The following is an 18,257-nucleotide window of genomic DNA, read 5'->3' on the forward strand; positions in this document are numbered from 1 at the left end:
AAACCTCTGTTTTCAACAATCCTCATTTGCCTGAAGAGGAGGTAGGACTTTAGCTCTCATATATCTGTGAGTCTTATTCAATCAGTAAAAAATAGTAATGTCTTTCTTCATGACTTTAAACAATTCTAAGTTAAGCAATGCTTTATCTAAAGTTCAGAGTAATGAGGTTCCTGCATAATTAAATTATCATATCCTATGCATTCCTTTTATGATTAAATTTAAGACAATGTATAATTGTAATGTGGAAGCTCAATGGTAGAATATCTAATTACTTCCTTAAGAAACCGTCATTTCTTTTTCTAGTAAATTCAGTCATCATTTGCATAGTTTGACTTATGACACTGGTTATACGTTTACACATTTTTCTTTAATTAAAATAGCAGTGCCTTTATGCTTTCTTCATTTGTGCCAATGTTCCTGCTATCATCTTCTATAATGCAAGATGTAAAATGAAAAAGAAAAAAAGAGAAGGAACAGAATGAGAAGGGTGAAGAAGACTCAGCCAGAACAATTATGCAATGACTAAAACCAGGAAGTAGAGAGACAGTTCTGGGTTGAGAATGGCAGTAGCGAAGAACAGCAGGAATGGGCCTTGGTATAAAACACAGGAGAGCAGATGCAACAGATATGACAGATTCTCTTGGTCAGAGGACAAAAATACCACTAACACCAAACTCTATCTAACTCTTTGATAATGTAAACATTAACCCCCGGTGTTCATGAAGGACTTTTCTGCTTTCATTTTTAGGTGAAGATTGTAGTTTTGAATATTCTGGAGCAACATCAATGATTCATTTCTTTTTGAAGAAAAGAATAGATTTAGAATAGAAAGAGGTGGGAATGATGAATGGCAGGTGTGGGAACTGAGCCCAGGAAAAACAGTGACATTATGTAACAAGGAAGCTAGAAGGTGAGCTGAATCAAGAAACCACAAGGCAGCAGAGCTCTTTACATTCTTCTTACTTGTGAACAGAGAAGTCGGGAGTAAAACAAATCCATATTCTGTCCTAGATGTCTTGAGCCTATACAGCCTCCTTTAAGGTGATTAAATTTGAAGGATCACAAAATGGCAATTCAAACCAAAGCCCAGGCTTTTTAGAGTATGGTCACCTGTCAGTGTTGCGATGGATACTCTCCAAAGATAATTTCAATAAAGCTGATTCTCACCACGTGATCTAGCATAGCGATCCCATTAGAATAAGACTGGAAGAACTTCCCTTCTGTTCCTCTGACTCTGAAGTAAGATCTGCTAATGTGTGGAACGAAAAGGACTCTAAGGAGTTAGAAACAGTAGTGCCAAGCGCTGTGATTCATGGGTACAGGAGAAAGAGACAAGCAAAGGAATTTAAGTATGTTGCCCATTTGTCACACCTTGGGTAATGTCCTTAAATCACAGACACCTAACTAAAATGTTCTAAGTAGGGTCACCTGGTACAGAGTATTTTACATACACACAATAATAAAATAAATTAGTTGCTAAAGTAAAGTAAAAGAGCATGAAAAGAGTTGAACAAAGAAGGTAGAGAGACCGAGCAGCAGTTAAAACAATCTAAGCTCTAATCCCAGTTCCTGCCGGGTGGTTCTCTACCCACTGAGCTTCTGTTCTGGGGAATCTGATGTCATCTTGTGGCCTTTGAAGACTGAGCTCTCAGGTATAAACCCATAGGAATATACACAAAATACTTCTTTTAAGAAAGAAGGAAGAGTATGTGAGAGGGAAGAAGATGATCTTTGAAAATACATTTCAAAATATCAAATATAAATAGGATTTGAGAAACAACTTCCATTTTTCATATTAAATAAAATAATTACTAGAATATTACTATTTCTGAAATGCCACAATTGGTTATGTTTCTGAGCAGGCTCTCAATCATCACCACAATGTTGAAAGTATTTAAAATATTTCTAAAGGTTTTTGAACAGTTAATCCCCATCTAAGGATGAAAATGTTTTACATACATAAAGATGACATCATAGTGTAACTTCACACATGTCTAACTCACTGTATTAAGGCAGATAATAAATTAAAACACTCCAATAAGTGTAGATATTTAAATGAGACAAATTGCTAGAGAGCTTTATCTTGTTGTTACATTTGATAAACTTACAGTGCATTTGATAACAAAATGCATCTATAGGAATAAGAGCAGGACAAAGTACTATGGAGACCAAAATGGATCAAAGCTGATTAGCTGGGGATTTAGGAGGGAGGCAATACAAAGACAAAGGAAGGGAGGAAGGAAAATAACATCATGAATGTTTGAAAAGTCACAGGAAAACATAGTTGCCTAAAATGCATACATATGTAAGCATATGTGTAAACACACAGACACACATATATATATATGTATATATATATACATGTACACACACCTATATATTTCAAAGAAGTTATGGTACTTGAGGTGGTAATGCTTCCTTCAAGACACACAGGCTATCTAAAACAAAATAAAAAACAAAGAGCAGCAACAACAATGGACCAGTGCCAGGTGTGGAAATCCTCTCTTCAAGTTATTGATCAGGGGAGCATGAAAGACTCCAAACATTGTAGGTTTTTTTCTGCCCTCAGTCACTTCTGAGAAGGGTAGAACTGCTTACACTTGTGAAATAAGACATGGAAGAATTGAGTGGGGCTTGGCTGGAAGCCTCTTCCCTGAGGACTAGCTCTCATAGTATCAGGAGTTGTTATGTAAGCTGTCAAGGGAGAAAAATCTATCAATACCCCACCCTGCATCAAAGGTAACAAACTACAACAATGAACAACATGGAACACTATGTATGATACATAGATCCAGGAGAAATCAGTTGATCACTAATAGTACATAGGCACACTCAATAGGAAAGAGGTTTATTATTATAAACCTAACTATCTTCCTATGGCTGATAATGTCAACAGCCTTTAAGAACTTACTATTGTCCTGTTCCCAAATTGCTTTAGTAGTTTCTAACTGTATTCTAGCTGCCTTCTAGATACTTCTCCTATACTCACAGATATGTGTAGCTTTCACTCTTCATAAAATTATTTTCTTTTTTAAAGCAGGCAGATAATTATAGAAATCCACAGCTGGTCAAGATGTAGAGAACAATTTACTGTGGGGTATCTAATCCAAATTGATACATTGACAAGACAACCCTACTACACCTACGATTCAGGGCACACTGGAGAAGAGGAAGGAGAAAGACTGTAAGAGCCAGAGGACCAGAGCCTCCGCTGTGAGATAGTATTACATATGACAGCAAACTGCATGCACAGAAACTCAAGGATATGGTTGACTATACAAAGCAAGCACAATGACAATACCCGTGACATGTTACTGACGATGGGGGAGATTTCACAGATGAAAAAATCTACATGCAATTAATAGGTGCTAAAAGAGGGAGAACTAGTCTTCCACTCCAAATGAGCATCCTGCTACATTATTCAGTCGCAAGTTGTCAACTCAAAACACATAAACGTATGAGCTACATGAAATGAAATTAATAGGTGGTGTGTGTGTGTGTGTGTGTGTGTGTGTGTGCGCGCGTGTAAAATGATAAGAATTAAAGTGGTCATGACTTTGATAGGGGGATGTGGAGAAGAGCTAGAAAGGGGTGGAAATTATTTAAATACAATATCTGTGAATAAAATTAAAAACAAAAACTAAAATTTAAAAATGTAACTACAAAATAAACTCAACAATTGCTATATATATCACATTCTATTTTTCTATTAAAATATTTTGTTTCTGAACCTGTAAAATCTAGGTGAGGTGGATTCTTTAAAAAGTAGTTGATATAAGCAAAAAGAAATACAAATGAAGTCAATTAACAAATGAAAAATGATATAACTTTATTTTTGTCTATCAAAAACAAACAGTAATGGGGACCTAGAAGGCTGGTGGTTTTGCAAAGCAATTTTATATCACAAAGTAAACAACTAAATTAAACTCTCCGAAGTGGTTATTTGCTTCCAGGCATTTATGGAGAAAAGAATAATTAAATAAAAATACAAACATTTATCTCTAAGAATGTTTGGAAGAACTTAAATATTCTTTTATGAGGAATGGCTGAAGAAAGTTCCTAACACCTATAGCACTTACCACTAAGCAGTATGTTAGTGTGGTTATATATACTTACATTCATTAACTGCAAACATTGTTCTAAGTATATTTAATTGAAGATACATCTAAAGTAGTTATCAAGAAAATATTTGTGGCACAATGCAATTTTTTGATTGATAGGTAATGGTAAGGGTTATTTTTTAAAAAGGTACGAGAATGGGTGATTTTTGGTTGATAATTTATAGCGTTTGTATATGTTGTCCTAATTATGTAAAGTGAAATAGTAGGAGACATATCTAGAGTACATACTTCTCTTCCATTCTATATTTTATGGTATCTGGATTGTCAAAACCCAAGAAAATTATTGAATTAAAATATACACTCAGGATTAATAGAGTAAAATGACCATCCTACCAAAAGCAATCTGTAGGTTCTATGCAATCTTAATCAATATTACAAGACAAATATTCACAGGGATAGAAAAGATAATTTTCAGCTTTTTATATTAACACAGAAACCAAGGATAGCAAGCAAGATCCTAAATAACTAGTGTGTATCAACATCCCTGATCTTAAATTGTACTATAGAGCTATAATAATTAAAACAGTATGGTGCTGGCAGAGGACCAGACTTGTTGATCAATGGAATAACAATATTTTTTGAGGAAAAACTGACTTGACTGAGAGGATATTATTCAGATAGCTAGTATAAACATATTTGGGCAAAATCACTATTATCTAAGAAAACCATATGAATAAGAAAATTTTATAGAGCACAATTGAATATGTGTCTTACCATGGGATATTCCTATAGACTAATCCCTTGTAAAGTGTATTTTGGGGCTAAGTTTAGATATATCACATTTAGTTGATTTTATTTCATTTAATTAGAAAATAAAATCCACACACCTTCAAGGTCCATTGTTGGGAAAATAGTACTTTTACTTAGTTATATATTTAAATTTTTATCATTTGTTGTTTATTTGAAATAAGGATATTAGCAAGCTTTTCAAAGTGCTGAAAAATAAACAAAATTAATAAGGTGCAAAGAAGGAAAACATATATGTAGCCTAGTTAGTAAATAAAATCAAACAGGAAATCCCCCATGACCTTATACAGACTTAACTCTCACTAAGTCAAAGTAAAGAAAAAAATTAGGTTTGAGTCTATGAACTACACTTTGCTGATAAACTGAAAACTGACATGTAGCTTGGGGAGAAAGCAATTCCCTTAATGTTAAAGAGCAAATTAATCTACAGTCCCTTGCAGAAGCCTGGTTGCCTTGGTGAAGTAAACTGAGCCTGAATGCCTTGGTGAAGTAAACTCAGCTTTAAATGGTTCTACTTCACTGGTTACATGATTCTACTTTACTGGTTACATGGTTCTACTTTACTGGTTCCGTTTAAGAGACTGCACCCCTCTGCCAGAGGCATCACTTATGAAGACCTTCTTCCCTTCCCTGTTTCAGCCTCTGACACGTTTAGAAGCAGTTTCCCAGTGAGCATCCTTCTGGATTCAGTCATTGGAGGATCTTCTAGGACCCTGAGGGTCAGGAGCAAACTGGGATGCTATGTTCTCACTCTCTACAGACCTGCTATTGTCCCCAGTTGAGGCTGCATCCTGCCTGCACTTGTGTAAGCAGGAAAGTCCTGTTCCCACCTGTTTATTTTTCTAAGTTTAATGGTGGCTTCATTCTGGACTGCCTCCCTATTTTCTGTAAAGTTTCACATTCTTCACCAGTGATGAAATAACAGACCGATATTGAATATCTACTGTTCAGGGGCTGACTAGAGAAGTAGCTTGGTCAATAAAGGACATGTCTTGCAAGCATATGTGATTTCTTTCCATATCGCCCATGCAATAACCAGGCATGGCTACAAGTAACAGCTGCGGTCTCAGTATTGGGAAGAAGAAAACAGAAAGACACTATGGCATGTTGGCCAACTGGGTGAATATATAACAGCAGCTTCAAAGAGAGACAGACACTATCTCAAAAAGAAGATGAAGAACAAATAAGGAAAACCCCTGATACTGATCTCTTCAGATACATGTGTACATAAACCTTACACAACACATGAAATAAAGTAAAATAATTGAATACTCATTGCTTGAAATATTTAAGGAATTTCCTGATGTATAGGTCTACCCATAACTGACATAGTAGATCTTTATAAAACACAACTTTTAACTCAATTCAGTACAGAAAGTTTACATTGGGACATATCATAGAAAGCATTATCACCTGCCAATTACACTTCCATGGATGCTTAAGCAGCAGTGAAAAGCAGACAAGCTGTGCAGAAGAACAGTATTCCCATCTGTCACTTAGACATGTGTTCAGGGAGAGTATTAGAATTCATCAGAGTTGCTACACATCGTACATCTTCCGTGTAAGTTTTCCCAGGAAGATCACTAGACATGCTCACTTGCCAGCAACTCTGCAGCTGTAAATCATTGTCACCCACAACAAACATCCTGGGGAGGCAACAATGCTGGACTCCAGCTACGTATAAATGATTAAAGGGATGCTTGTTTCTCCTAAGTTCTCAGAAGATATTTGCCAGTATTTCTTCTCCATCCATTTTATTATGCATGTAAACTGCCAGCCAATAACAAACACAATTGTCAAATTGTCACATGTGTGACATTGGTGCTCTTCCTAACAACTCAGATTAAGTTCTCAATAAGACTGGTTTATTATAATTTGATTGAGTAATCAATGCATTCTGGTCCCATAGCTATCCACTAAGTCATGCGCAATTGAGAACGTAGCATTTTGGACTGTCTGATGGTTAGAATATGACATATTTTCAAGTAAGAGAGTGTTTACTTGAAAGGGGAAGAATGCAGGGTGTCAACAGTCCAAATCCCCCTTGAGTAATTAATGGCAGTTATCTCATCCTATAAAGCACGTTATAAGTGCCAATCAAGTCTGTAACCATAGGACAAATATCCTAGTTTTTATTACCTTTGTTTCAAACCATCTTTGCATCTCAATGTGGCCTACCAGGCTTTCTCAAAGGGAGAAAATGCATAGGCTAGAGTCTTTTAGTTGCCATTGTAGTCATGCTTACTATTATCAATTCATAGAAGTACATCATAAATATATATTGCAGAGGCATAAACCTGAAAATGCATATTCTTCCATAAGTTTCTATTCCTGGCGTAAGTTGTATCCACCCACTTGACAAACTTGCTTGTCTCCCCAGTACAATCTCTCTTCAGAGATTTATTTTCCAGAAAATGCATCCCAACATCCATTCCTCTGCACCTACCTGAAAGACTTCTTAATATCTTCTGCTTTGATTGTCTTAAGAATATCCTGGTATAACTGAAGGTCCTTTGTTCCTGATGGTGTGTCATCAGAAGGGCAATTCATATGTGCATAATAACCTATTAGAATTCCAGAAATAAATAAAGTTGTGGCTGTGCAAACTATTTTTAAAAGGTAGCAAAAGTTGCAGTGTTTGCTCTTTGGTGCCGATCTTGGGTAGTGGGTAACATAGTCAGGCTCTTCTTCAAGTCTCTGGAACCTTCCTTTGGGTGAAGCAGCTGGTTGAATGGAATCAAGATGGAGGTCTAAAGTTTCTGAGTGCCCCAAGTTCTGAGTCTCAGCATTATCTTGCTGGAACTGGTCAAAGCCAGGTTCTTCCAGTTCTTTCTCCATATCCCACTCTAAGTCAAGGGCAGTGGCTGGGATGTCGTCATTGTCTAAGTAAGGTGAGTTTCCTGAGGTTCTTAAATCTGCATTGACCTTCTGATAAGCCATCTTTTTACCTATGGAAATAAGAGAAAATGAAAATTATACTAAATTAAAATAAGCTTTTTATTTTTAAAATTAAAAGTAAAAACAAAATATTTAACAAGGATGTCTATGTGGGAGCATAAAACTACAATGATTCATGTCTGGACAGATGGCTTAGGCATGTGTAGCTCAAACATGAGGGTTTATGGTCAGACTCCAATACTCAGGCAAGAGAACTGACTGTAATGGTACAGACTACTACAATCCTAGCACCCAGGAGACAGAAACATGGAATCCCTGGGGCTTGCTGGACAGGCATCTTAGATACACGTGCATGTTCAAGACCCATCTGTATAAGAAAAGTGAGAACACCTGCCCTTGACTTCTGCCTTCAAACCACGTGCACACATGTACACACATGCCCCCTACATTTAGTAAGGGTAATCATTTCCCCATGGAAAGCAACCTTTAGTGATCAGCAATTTAATCCTATTTCTCTGTTAAATATAATAGATAAGATCTAAGCAATAAAAGTTGAAAGTATTTGGAAGAAATCCTATTTAAAAAGCATTAAAATCTACACATACACAACCAATCTCTGTAGCTGTAGAGAGTGACCGGAGCACACAAATATCCAAAATGTATAACATGAAGTCAATGTTAACCACTTTAGAAACAATGTTAAACGATGTAAGGACAAATACAATGAAGTAATGATTTGATCTCCTATGAGGAAAAAAGGATAAACATTCTTAGGATGATTATGTGTACTAGAGTGGTTTTTGCAAACTAAGGTTGGAAGCTGTAAAGCCATCAACAAGGGTCCGATCTGTAGAACTGCATGAAGGAAAACATGGCACATTCATACAGCCGTGGCTGAAGAAAGGGGCTGGAAATTTTTAAGCAGTCATAAAGGAGTAAAGTACTCCCAGGAACTATGATGTGAACTAGCCTAGATCAGTGAAGTTTAAGTAAAAGTACAGCATGGAATAGGTCCAAAGACTAAACCCTTTGGAAGCATGGGGGGGTCTTAGCTTCAGAACCTTGCAAGTGGCACATGGAAGTTGTTCTCTCCTACAGTTTTGGATGACTGTCCGTTGTGTCCTACAGAGTGGTTTTAGGATAAGTCAGCTAATTAACTGTAGGAAGTCACAGTTCTGAAAGCCACTGGAACATTATCGCTTCAAATGACAGTGTCTACAGTGTTTCCACTTAATTTTTATATGTTCTGGGTTTGTCATCTTAGCTGGATGCTGAGATGATATTTCTGTATCTCCAAGTAGAAATAGCAAAGCACAAAGCTCAAGTGGTATTTGGAAATTAATTCTTAATGATAGTCATTGACAAATCAACATTAACATTAACAAAGAAGATTAAAAATTAGGACCTCATGAGAGAAGGTAGCATCAGCCACTGAATTCTGACGTCCCACAGGTTGGCTAACAGAGACCCAAATAACAGAAAAATTCTCAATTTTTAGGAATATTACATGTAACTTAATATTCAATCATGCACAACAAAAATATAATTCTAAAATTCTCATATACTACTCTGTCAACTAGGATTCATTCTTATCCAGAATTAAGCCCAAACAGAGTATGTCATTTATATCAGTCAGTAGGAGAAGGAACAAAGGTAAAGATGGATGGGTCCTTCTACCTACAAGGGAAACAAGACAATCAATCTTCAGAGACAAATACAAACAAAACACAAAAGAACAGACAAAATCTGCAGAGTTGTTCTAATAGAATATATGGAAAGAATGAATTTAAGCTTTCTTATTATTTTTAATACCGTTTCTTAATTCCTCAAGAATTTCATATAATGTATTTTGATCATATTTACCTGCCTACCCCAATCCTTCTAAATCCACCCCCATCTCTATTCATCCAATTTCATGCCCTTCATTTGGTTATTTAAACACAGTGATTGCAATTACACTCGGGTGAAGGGTCAACCCTGGAGCATGGTCCTACCAAGAGTGGGATCATAGAACCTTAAAGAAAACCGACGTACTCTTTCCAAGCAGTTTCAATTGCAAATAGGTCCTCAGAAAGGGGCACCCATCTTCTAAGACTCAATGCTGAGATTTTGCCTGCCTTGAACTTGTATAAGTGTTCTGCATGGTGCCCCAACTGCTGTGAGTTCATAAATACAACTGTCTTCTGTCCAGAACACTGCTTTGTTACAGTCATACACAGCCTACGACTCCTACTGTCTTTATGCTCCCTCTTCCTCCATCATCCCTATGCCTTGGGGGAATAGCATATGCTACAAAGTCCCAATTAGTGCTAAACACTCACAGTCTTTTTATTCTCTGTATTTTGACAAGTTGTGTGTGGGTTTCTGCTGATCACCATCTACTACAACAAGAAGCTGCTTTGATGAAAGTTGAGAGATGCACTACTGTATGTGGATAATGGTAAGTAACTAAACTCATTTTAATACAATGTTAATTGATTTGAATGACAGTAGTAGCCCCGCCCTTCAGGCATGTGGCATATAGTCCCAGGCTCTTAGCTCCAATCATGTTGCTAGTTCTAGATTCCACTGAAGAAATTCAGAGCCTTAAAGACTAACTTTATTTGCATTTTTCTTGTATGTGTATGTTTGTGTTGAATATGTAGATATGTGTGTTCCTTTTAGAATATCCATAGAGGTCAGGAAATTTGTTTTTTTTTTCATTTTTAACATGTATTTTTTTTAATTTATTTATTTATTGAGGATTTCTGCCTCCTCCCCGCCACCGCCTCCCATTTCCCTCCCCCTCCCCTGATTAAGTCCCTCTCCCTCATCAGCTTGAAGAGCCATCAGGGTTCCCTGACCTGTGGGAAGTCCAAGGACCGCCCACCTCCATCCAGGTTTAGTAAGTTAAGCATCCAAACTGCCCAGGCCCCCTCAAAGCCAGCACGTGTAGTAGAATCAAAAACCCATTGCCCTTGTTCTTGAGTTCTCTGTAGCCCTCATTGTCCGCTATGTTCAGAAAGTCCAGTTTTATCCCATGCTTTTTCAGACTCAGGCCAGCTGGCCTTGGTGAATTCCCGAAAGAACATCCCCATTGTCTCAGAATGTGGGTGTACCCCTCGCGGTCCTGAGTTCCTTGCTTGTGCTCCCCCTCCTTCTGCTCCTGATTTGTACTACTCAGCAGTAAAAAACAAGAACTTCTTGAAGTTTGCGTACAAATGGATGGAAATAGAAAACACTATCCTGAGTGAGGTAAGCCAGACCCAAAAAGAGGAACATGGGATGTACTCACTCATATTTGGTTTCTAGCCATAATTAAAGGACAGTGAGCTTATAATTCGCAATCCTAGAGAAGCTAAATAAGAAGGTGAATCCAAAGACAAACATATAGGCATCCCCCTGAATATTAACCTTCATCAGGCAATGAAAGGAGACAGAGACAGAGACCCAAATTGGAGCACCGGACAGAAATCTCGAGGTCAGGAAATTTGTGAGAGACCACAAGGGAAGGGCTTTTGGAGGAGAGGAGATACAATGTGTTGGTAAAATGGGGGAAAGAAGTAATGGAACTAAAAGGGTTCTGTGAGTTGGGGTGGGAGGAAAGGGTAAAGGATGTGGTAATGAACACTAGAGACCTTTTGAAAATGTCATATGGAAATTTACTACTGTAGAAGCTTCAAAACACACACACAGAAAGAGAGAGAGAGAGAGAGAGAGAGAGAGAGAGAGAGAATTTAAAACAAATTACCCTGTAACAAAGGAACAGCTCCTCTAGTAGTCATCACAGTCTAGAAAATACAAACCCAGGGCCAGGATTATTTCTCTTTGAGAAATGATTTCCCACAGAACCCCAGACAGTACAAGTTATTGACATTACTCCTGGTTAACCACTACAACTGGACAGTTACACCATATTGACGAAGATACCACATATGTGGGTCACAGAACAATGGAAATCATTAAGAATGTCTATTCTTAGAGTTGGAGAGAAGTGCTTAGAACTTGAATACTCACTGTCCTTAAAGAGGAGATGGATTCAGCTCCTAGAATACAAAACTACTGTGTGGATTTGACCTCTTCTGGCATCCACAGGCACTAGACATACATGAAACATGAACAAACATTCAGACAAGCACTCCTACACAAAAATATACAAAGAAAAGAAGAAAAGAAGAAAGGAAGAAAGGAAGGAAGGAAGGAAAGGAAGGAAGAGAGAGGGGGAGAAGGAGGGAGGGAGGGGTGAGGGAGGAAGAAAGAAAAGAAAGGCAGGAAAGAAGAAAAGAAGGAAAGAAAGAAATCTTGAAAACATAGTTGTTTTGGTAGTTTTACCCAAAGGGGAGGAATGTGAACCACAAAATCAGGCAAGGAAAATATTACAAATCAGAAAGCATGAGCACAGTTCATTTGCAGATCTTAGAATGGCAGCTAGACAGGGATGCTTCACATGCTGGGATGCTTTTCAACGCTAAGAAAGAAAACTTAGAAAAGGGGAGGGATTCTCTGTTACCTTGGAGAGATGTTACCTTTGTAAACATGGTAACATGAACCGAAGCTTATCTACTACTTGCAGTTTTTATTAAAAGAATCTGGAGCAATGTTTCAAGATTTAGGGGCAAAAAATAATAAATACAAAAGAACAAAGAAATAAAATGACTTATATAATGTAACATAAATATGTAATTCTGTCAGACATTGTGAATGGTGGGAAAAAAAACATAAAAGAGCCATATATACATACTATGGTTTGTTTTTGTATTTTTAATTTAAATTTAGTCCATACCATGGTATGAATGGAAAATGTGTCCCATAGACAGCTTGCGGTTGCAACGTCGTGGAGGCTTCTAGATATATGGCCAAGAGAACAGTCAAAGAGATATGAACCTGGTATTTGAAGATTATAGTCCCGCCTAACTGCCGCTCTCAGTTTTCCCTCTAGATCCACAAGGACGTAAAGAGCAACGCAGCCAATCTCCTACTTCCACAGAGACCCTAGCTGCATAGACTTCCCCATTTTGATGGATTGTATATCCTTGAACAATGAACTAAATAAATCATTTGCCCTTTAAGTTGTTTCTTGCAAGGCATTTGATCATAGTAATGACAGAAGAAACTAATAACGTCTGTACATCCAAACTAAATGTGACATATTAGCCATAATTATGCAGTTGTTACTTGGTAGGTATTAGAACATTGGGGATGGCTTCTTGTATTATACTTTTCTATCTCTCACTCCTTCAGTTTTGACTCTTTTCTAAAATAATTTTGCCCAGACAATTTAAGAAAACTTAGCATTTGCTTAAAATTGTTGGTTTTATTTGGTTCTTTTATGGCTCTGTGCTTGCTTTCTGTTTTTATCACTACAAAATACGCAGATAAGATGAATGACATCTCAGGGTGGTGACAATTTCAGAGAGCTTAAGTGATGACTGATAAGAAATAGAGGTGGACTCACAATAACACTCTGTATAAATGATACATTTAACAAAATATACTGTGTAGACTGAAAAAAACCAAAGATAGCTGAAGGAATGAAAGATTTACTCTGCCATACATGGAACAAACCAGAGTTCAAATCTGAATTCTTCAACCAGAAAGTATAAGCTGGCGTTTGGAAACAAATCCCCTAAAAAGACCTGAGATTTTGTAATATTATAGGCAAACGCAGCTTGTTGCAATGAAGTCTTGGCATATGAGATCTATGAAAGAATTGTGATAATTATAATTCTGACCTCTAAAATAAGCATTCAAAGTCATCTCCCTACAAATCATTTTAAAGTGAACAGCAAGGGTGAGAGCAAGTTTTCCTCTCCAGCCTGACAATGGGCATTCCATCACAAGTGCATCAGCAATTTAACGCCTCTCAAGCATCAGGCAGAGCCATCAATTAGAGTGTAATGCAGATACAGATACGAGGTCCTCACCGGGATGGACGCCTGCCTGAAATCCACTTTCAGAGTCATTACACACTAATCATTTTTCAACAAAATCTTCCATCTGGTGGAGCAGTACCTGCATCAAAGAGTGGTGGAGTCACTTGATATAATAAACATCAGAAGAAGTTTTGAAAAATAGTCAAGAAAATGAGTTTGTAATAGCATATATAATGGAAAATTTTAATCCTTTACCTGGAAAAGCAATTCAATTTATTTATATTAAATTTATGTACATATTAAATTCATTTTATACAGGCATCTGTACATTTACAAGCAAAAAATACATACATTAAATTTACTAGTTCATTTAACATTTTTCTTTTCTTATAGAAAACATTATATTTATTATAAAATATGACATCTAGTATTTTCTCTAGCAGTTTATTTTTATGTACCATACTCAATGAACCAAATAAAAACAAAATGGAAAAATAAACTCCAAATGACTAAAATTATTAAGATATCTTGAGAAAAAGTAAATGATTCCTTTCCTCCAAAGAATGCACTTCCCTATAAAATAAAACAGCTGTACTTTAAAAGGCAAGTAAGTGACATAGCATACTTCCTTTAACTAATATTTTTGAGTTCCAGAGTGAAATGGGAAAGACAAACTGTAGATATACGTTATGATAATATAATTGTGACTTTAAACGTCTTATGTTTAGTCCATTAAACTTAAGGTGTTATGTCACTTCAAGTGGCTTAAAAGTAGTACAAACACAGAGACTTTAAACTATGCTAATCTTATGTCCTAGTTTGGTCTTATTGCTATGGTAAATGTTATGACCAATAGCAGCTTGGGAGGAAAAAGGTTTATTTGTTTACATATAACTTAGTGCTCACATTCCATCACTGTGGAAGCTGAGGCAAGAGATCCAACCAAGCAGGAACCTGGAGGTGGAAGATGATAGAGAGGCTATGGAGGATTATTGCTTTCCCTGGCTTGCTTAGCCTGCTTTCTCACAGAACCAAGAACCACCAGCTCAGTAATAGGAGCTGGGCCAACAGGCAGTGGGCTGGGAGAGATTCCCACATCGATCAATAATCAGGAAAACACCACAAATACTTCTACAGGCCAATATTGTGTAGGTATTTTCTCAGTTGAGGGTTTCCCTTTCCCAGATGTTTCAGGATTATATCAAATTGAAAAAAAAAGAAAGAAAGTAAATATCCAGCACACTCCATAAATCTCCCTGGAAAAAAAAAAATGCAGCATTGTATAGATAAAGCCATAGAATTTGTCATGTTTCTTTTAGTAGAAACTTGAACAATATGCATACTCGCTATAGTATGATATTTGATCCTTTTTTAAAAATGTGTTTAATGCATAGTCTAATACATTCTTTTGATTTCAACAGATCTTTACTTAGAAAAGATGTTCCTATATTAACATTTTTAAATTCAAATGCTGAAGCACTTTTCATTCACATACACTTATTCTTCTATAAGAAAAGTTAAAGGAGCTCTGAGTTGAATTAAAAATATTTTTTCAGTCTAAAATAAGCTTAGATCAATATAATAAATTAGCAGAACTGGAGAGATGATTTAGTTGGCAAAATGCTTTTCATGTAAGTATGAAGTGTGATAATCTGATGTCAGATACCTTGCTCCCAAATCAAAGGGAGATATTGCACGGGGTCCCCGTAACACCAAACCTGGGAATCCTGATATACAGACATGGCTTGGGTCCCTGTAATCCTCAGACCTGGGAACGCTGAGACACAGAATTTCTAGAGTTCAGTAACCAGTCATCCTTAGCCTATCAATGAAATCCAGGTTCTGTAACAGAAAGAACATGACAAAATAATGGGGAAGACAATGTAGAGAGATATCCAGCGTCTACTTCTGGCTTCCTCAATTGAACATATGTGTATGTGCACATATATGTACATAACAACTAAGTGAACATGACCATATATCACATACACACATTAACATATAAATATAAGGAAGTTTCATATAGTATTATAACATGCTTAATATAAGCCTAATTTTCTAAATATTATTTCATCAACTTCATACTGACTGAAATGAAAATAAATTACATAGATATAAAAGGAAGTATAGTAATAAGTTGGAATTTTTTAAGTGTAGAATACATTCTGTGAAAGTTTCAGGTCTATCATGACATGGTGGCTATCAACTTCATACTGACTGAAACAAAAATAAATTACATAGATATAAAAGGAAGTATAGTAATAAGTTGGAATTTTTTAAGTGTAGAATACATTTTGTGAAAGTTTCAGGTCTATCATGACATGGTGGCTATCAAAACATTGAGAAAGTAGATAAATGTTTTAAAACATTAAACAATAAGATCTGCATTAGTTATTCTATTTAGGGATATGATCAGAGCATTCGCTCTCGTTGAATAACCACAAGGAGAAAATTAAGATATTAAAGATATATTTTTGACTGTGCTCTGCATGTTTCTGTAGGGTACTTGCATGTAAACGTGGAATAGGAAAGAATGATTGTCTTCCCTGGAGCTGGGTTACCAGTAGTTGTGCTAGGAATGGAACTCAAAACTCCCATTTTCTGAAAGAAGTGATCTTAACTATTGTTCTACCCTTCTACTCCTATAAGGAGAACTTTACTATGTCAGTGTTCAACCTTTATACATTTCAGAGTAACAGTGTATATTCTAAGACTATTTCAATCATATTCTAGGTGCACTCTGTAACTTAGGATAACTTTTTAATATCTGTATGCCTAAGCTGCATGTATTTAAAGCGTAAGTAGCCATACATTAAATTTGCAGTAAAAAAGTAAATGAGATGCATGTGTTCACAGCACTGAAAACACTCTAACCTTTTTGCAAATGATTTATTAACAAAATTCAATATAAAAATTTCATAAAATCCAAGAAAAGAGAACTGTCTGGACCTCTCACCTGTTGCAGAATATTCCTTTACACTATGTGAAGATGTGTCACCGGGTTTGGTTTAATAAGTTAAACGGTCAATAGCTTGGCAGGAGGTATTGTTAGAACTTCTAGACATAGGGAACTATGGGAAAAAGAAAGTCAGTCATGAGCCAAATGAAGAGAAAAAGTGGGGGGCACAGAGTAAAGGCAATAAGACACATAAAAAACGTAGATTAAAAGATATAGTTAATTAAAGTTATAAGAAGTAGATAGGAACAAGTCTAAGCTAAGGTCGAGCTTTCCAATTAGTAATTAATAATAAGTCTTAAGAGTTTTTTGTTTTGTTTTGTTTTGTTTTGTTTTGTTGTTTTGGTGAGCTGGGTGCCCAAAGAAAAATTTGTTTACACACAACATTAAAATTCAGCTCTAATTAAAAGGAAACATAACTAGATGTGTCAAGTCTTATTAAGAAGGACCAGATATAATGAGGAATGGAGCCCTGTTCTCCAATACCCCCAGAGTGGGGAACGCCTTGTTAATAAATAACACGGTGCAGATAGGTAAGAGACATTTTGGTTAATGTTTTATAAAAATTGCCATGTCTGGTTTTCAACAACCAGTTCTAAATCTTATTACAGTGATGAGTTTATCTTTAGTCTCTTTATGGAAAGAACAATTATATAAAGGAAAGGATTTCCTATAATGATAAATATTTCTCTTTAATAGTCTCGGAAGTTAGCAATATATAATCATAAACACACTACACGTATTTATCTATATATGCAGTGTGTTCATTATTACAAATTTATGATTATTTGGATATGATTCACTGACTTAGATGTTCCTAACAGTATTTTAATTCAGTAGAAGAGATGCTATGAGTCTTATTGGAATTAGAAAGACATTCCAAAGCTTTCTTTGTTGTAAATGCATTTTACAAGAAGAGTAAATACAGGACTCTAGTAGATTAATTTTAAAGCATGATGCAGTCTCTAAATTTCTTATGACAGTTCTGTAATAGAATATTTAAGTACAATGAGAAAATACTGATAGTGTTCTATGGGTCTAACTGAAGTGATAAAGTGGCAAAAATGGTACCTTTGGTGTGCCCTACCAGGGTGAACCCTAAGAGATCAGAGTGTGCAACAGCTCTGATGTAAGAGGTTGTCTAACCCTAACATAACCCCTGGGTTTGAAGCAAAACACCATGGGAGTGAGGATATGAGAGAGATAGAAATGGACAAACACCAGGGGACAGAGGGAAGGAATGAGAGAGAGAGCGAGAGAGCGAGAGAGAGAGAAATATGATCAGGGGTGGATCAGGCCTTTAAGGGGCACATGTAATTATACAACTTAAATACTTAAGGGCACCTAGCTGGTAAAGATGTAAACAGAGAACTTCCCTACACCCCAGTGACAGGCAGACCTGTCAGGCGCCAAACCCACAACACTCACTAATTGGTCTAAATGGATTATAATGTTTTTAAAGGACATCAAGTTTGAAAGGGCTTTGATGGAGATTCGGTTAGTGTTGGAACAGGGAAATAGGAGGTGAATATGATCATATTTCAATGTATACATGTGTGACATTCTCAAGAAACAAGGAAATTAAAGTTAAAAGAATGTTTTCTACTAGTTCATTTGTTTTAAAGGTAGCATCTCTGATGTGGGAGTGTCATATATCAATCTATTGATTTCATTGGTTAAGTA

At 36.3% G+C, this 18,257-nt stretch overlaps 1 protein-coding gene across 1 annotated transcript in view; it reads right to left on the reverse strand.

Annotated features, from left to right (window-relative positions):
- Naaladl2 (N-acetylated alpha-linked acidic dipeptidase like 2) overlaps nucleotides 1-18,257 on the reverse strand; it is a 1,189,909-nt gene that overhangs the window by 647,164 nt on the left and 524,488 nt on the right. Inside the window, exon 3 of the mRNA XM_026789752.1 lies at nucleotides 7,315-7,816. Within this exon, the coding sequence (XP_026645553.1) occupies nucleotides 7,315-7,816 (502 nt within the window). The remainder of the gene's footprint in view (nucleotides 1-7,314; nucleotides 7,817-18,257) is intronic.

This window comes from Microtus ochrogaster, chromosome 1 (assembly GCF_000317375.1).
Source record: "Microtus ochrogaster isolate Prairie Vole_2 chromosome 1, MicOch1.0, whole genome shotgun sequence".
NCBI classification, from domain to species: Eukaryota; Metazoa; Chordata; class Mammalia; order Rodentia; family Cricetidae; genus Microtus; species Microtus ochrogaster.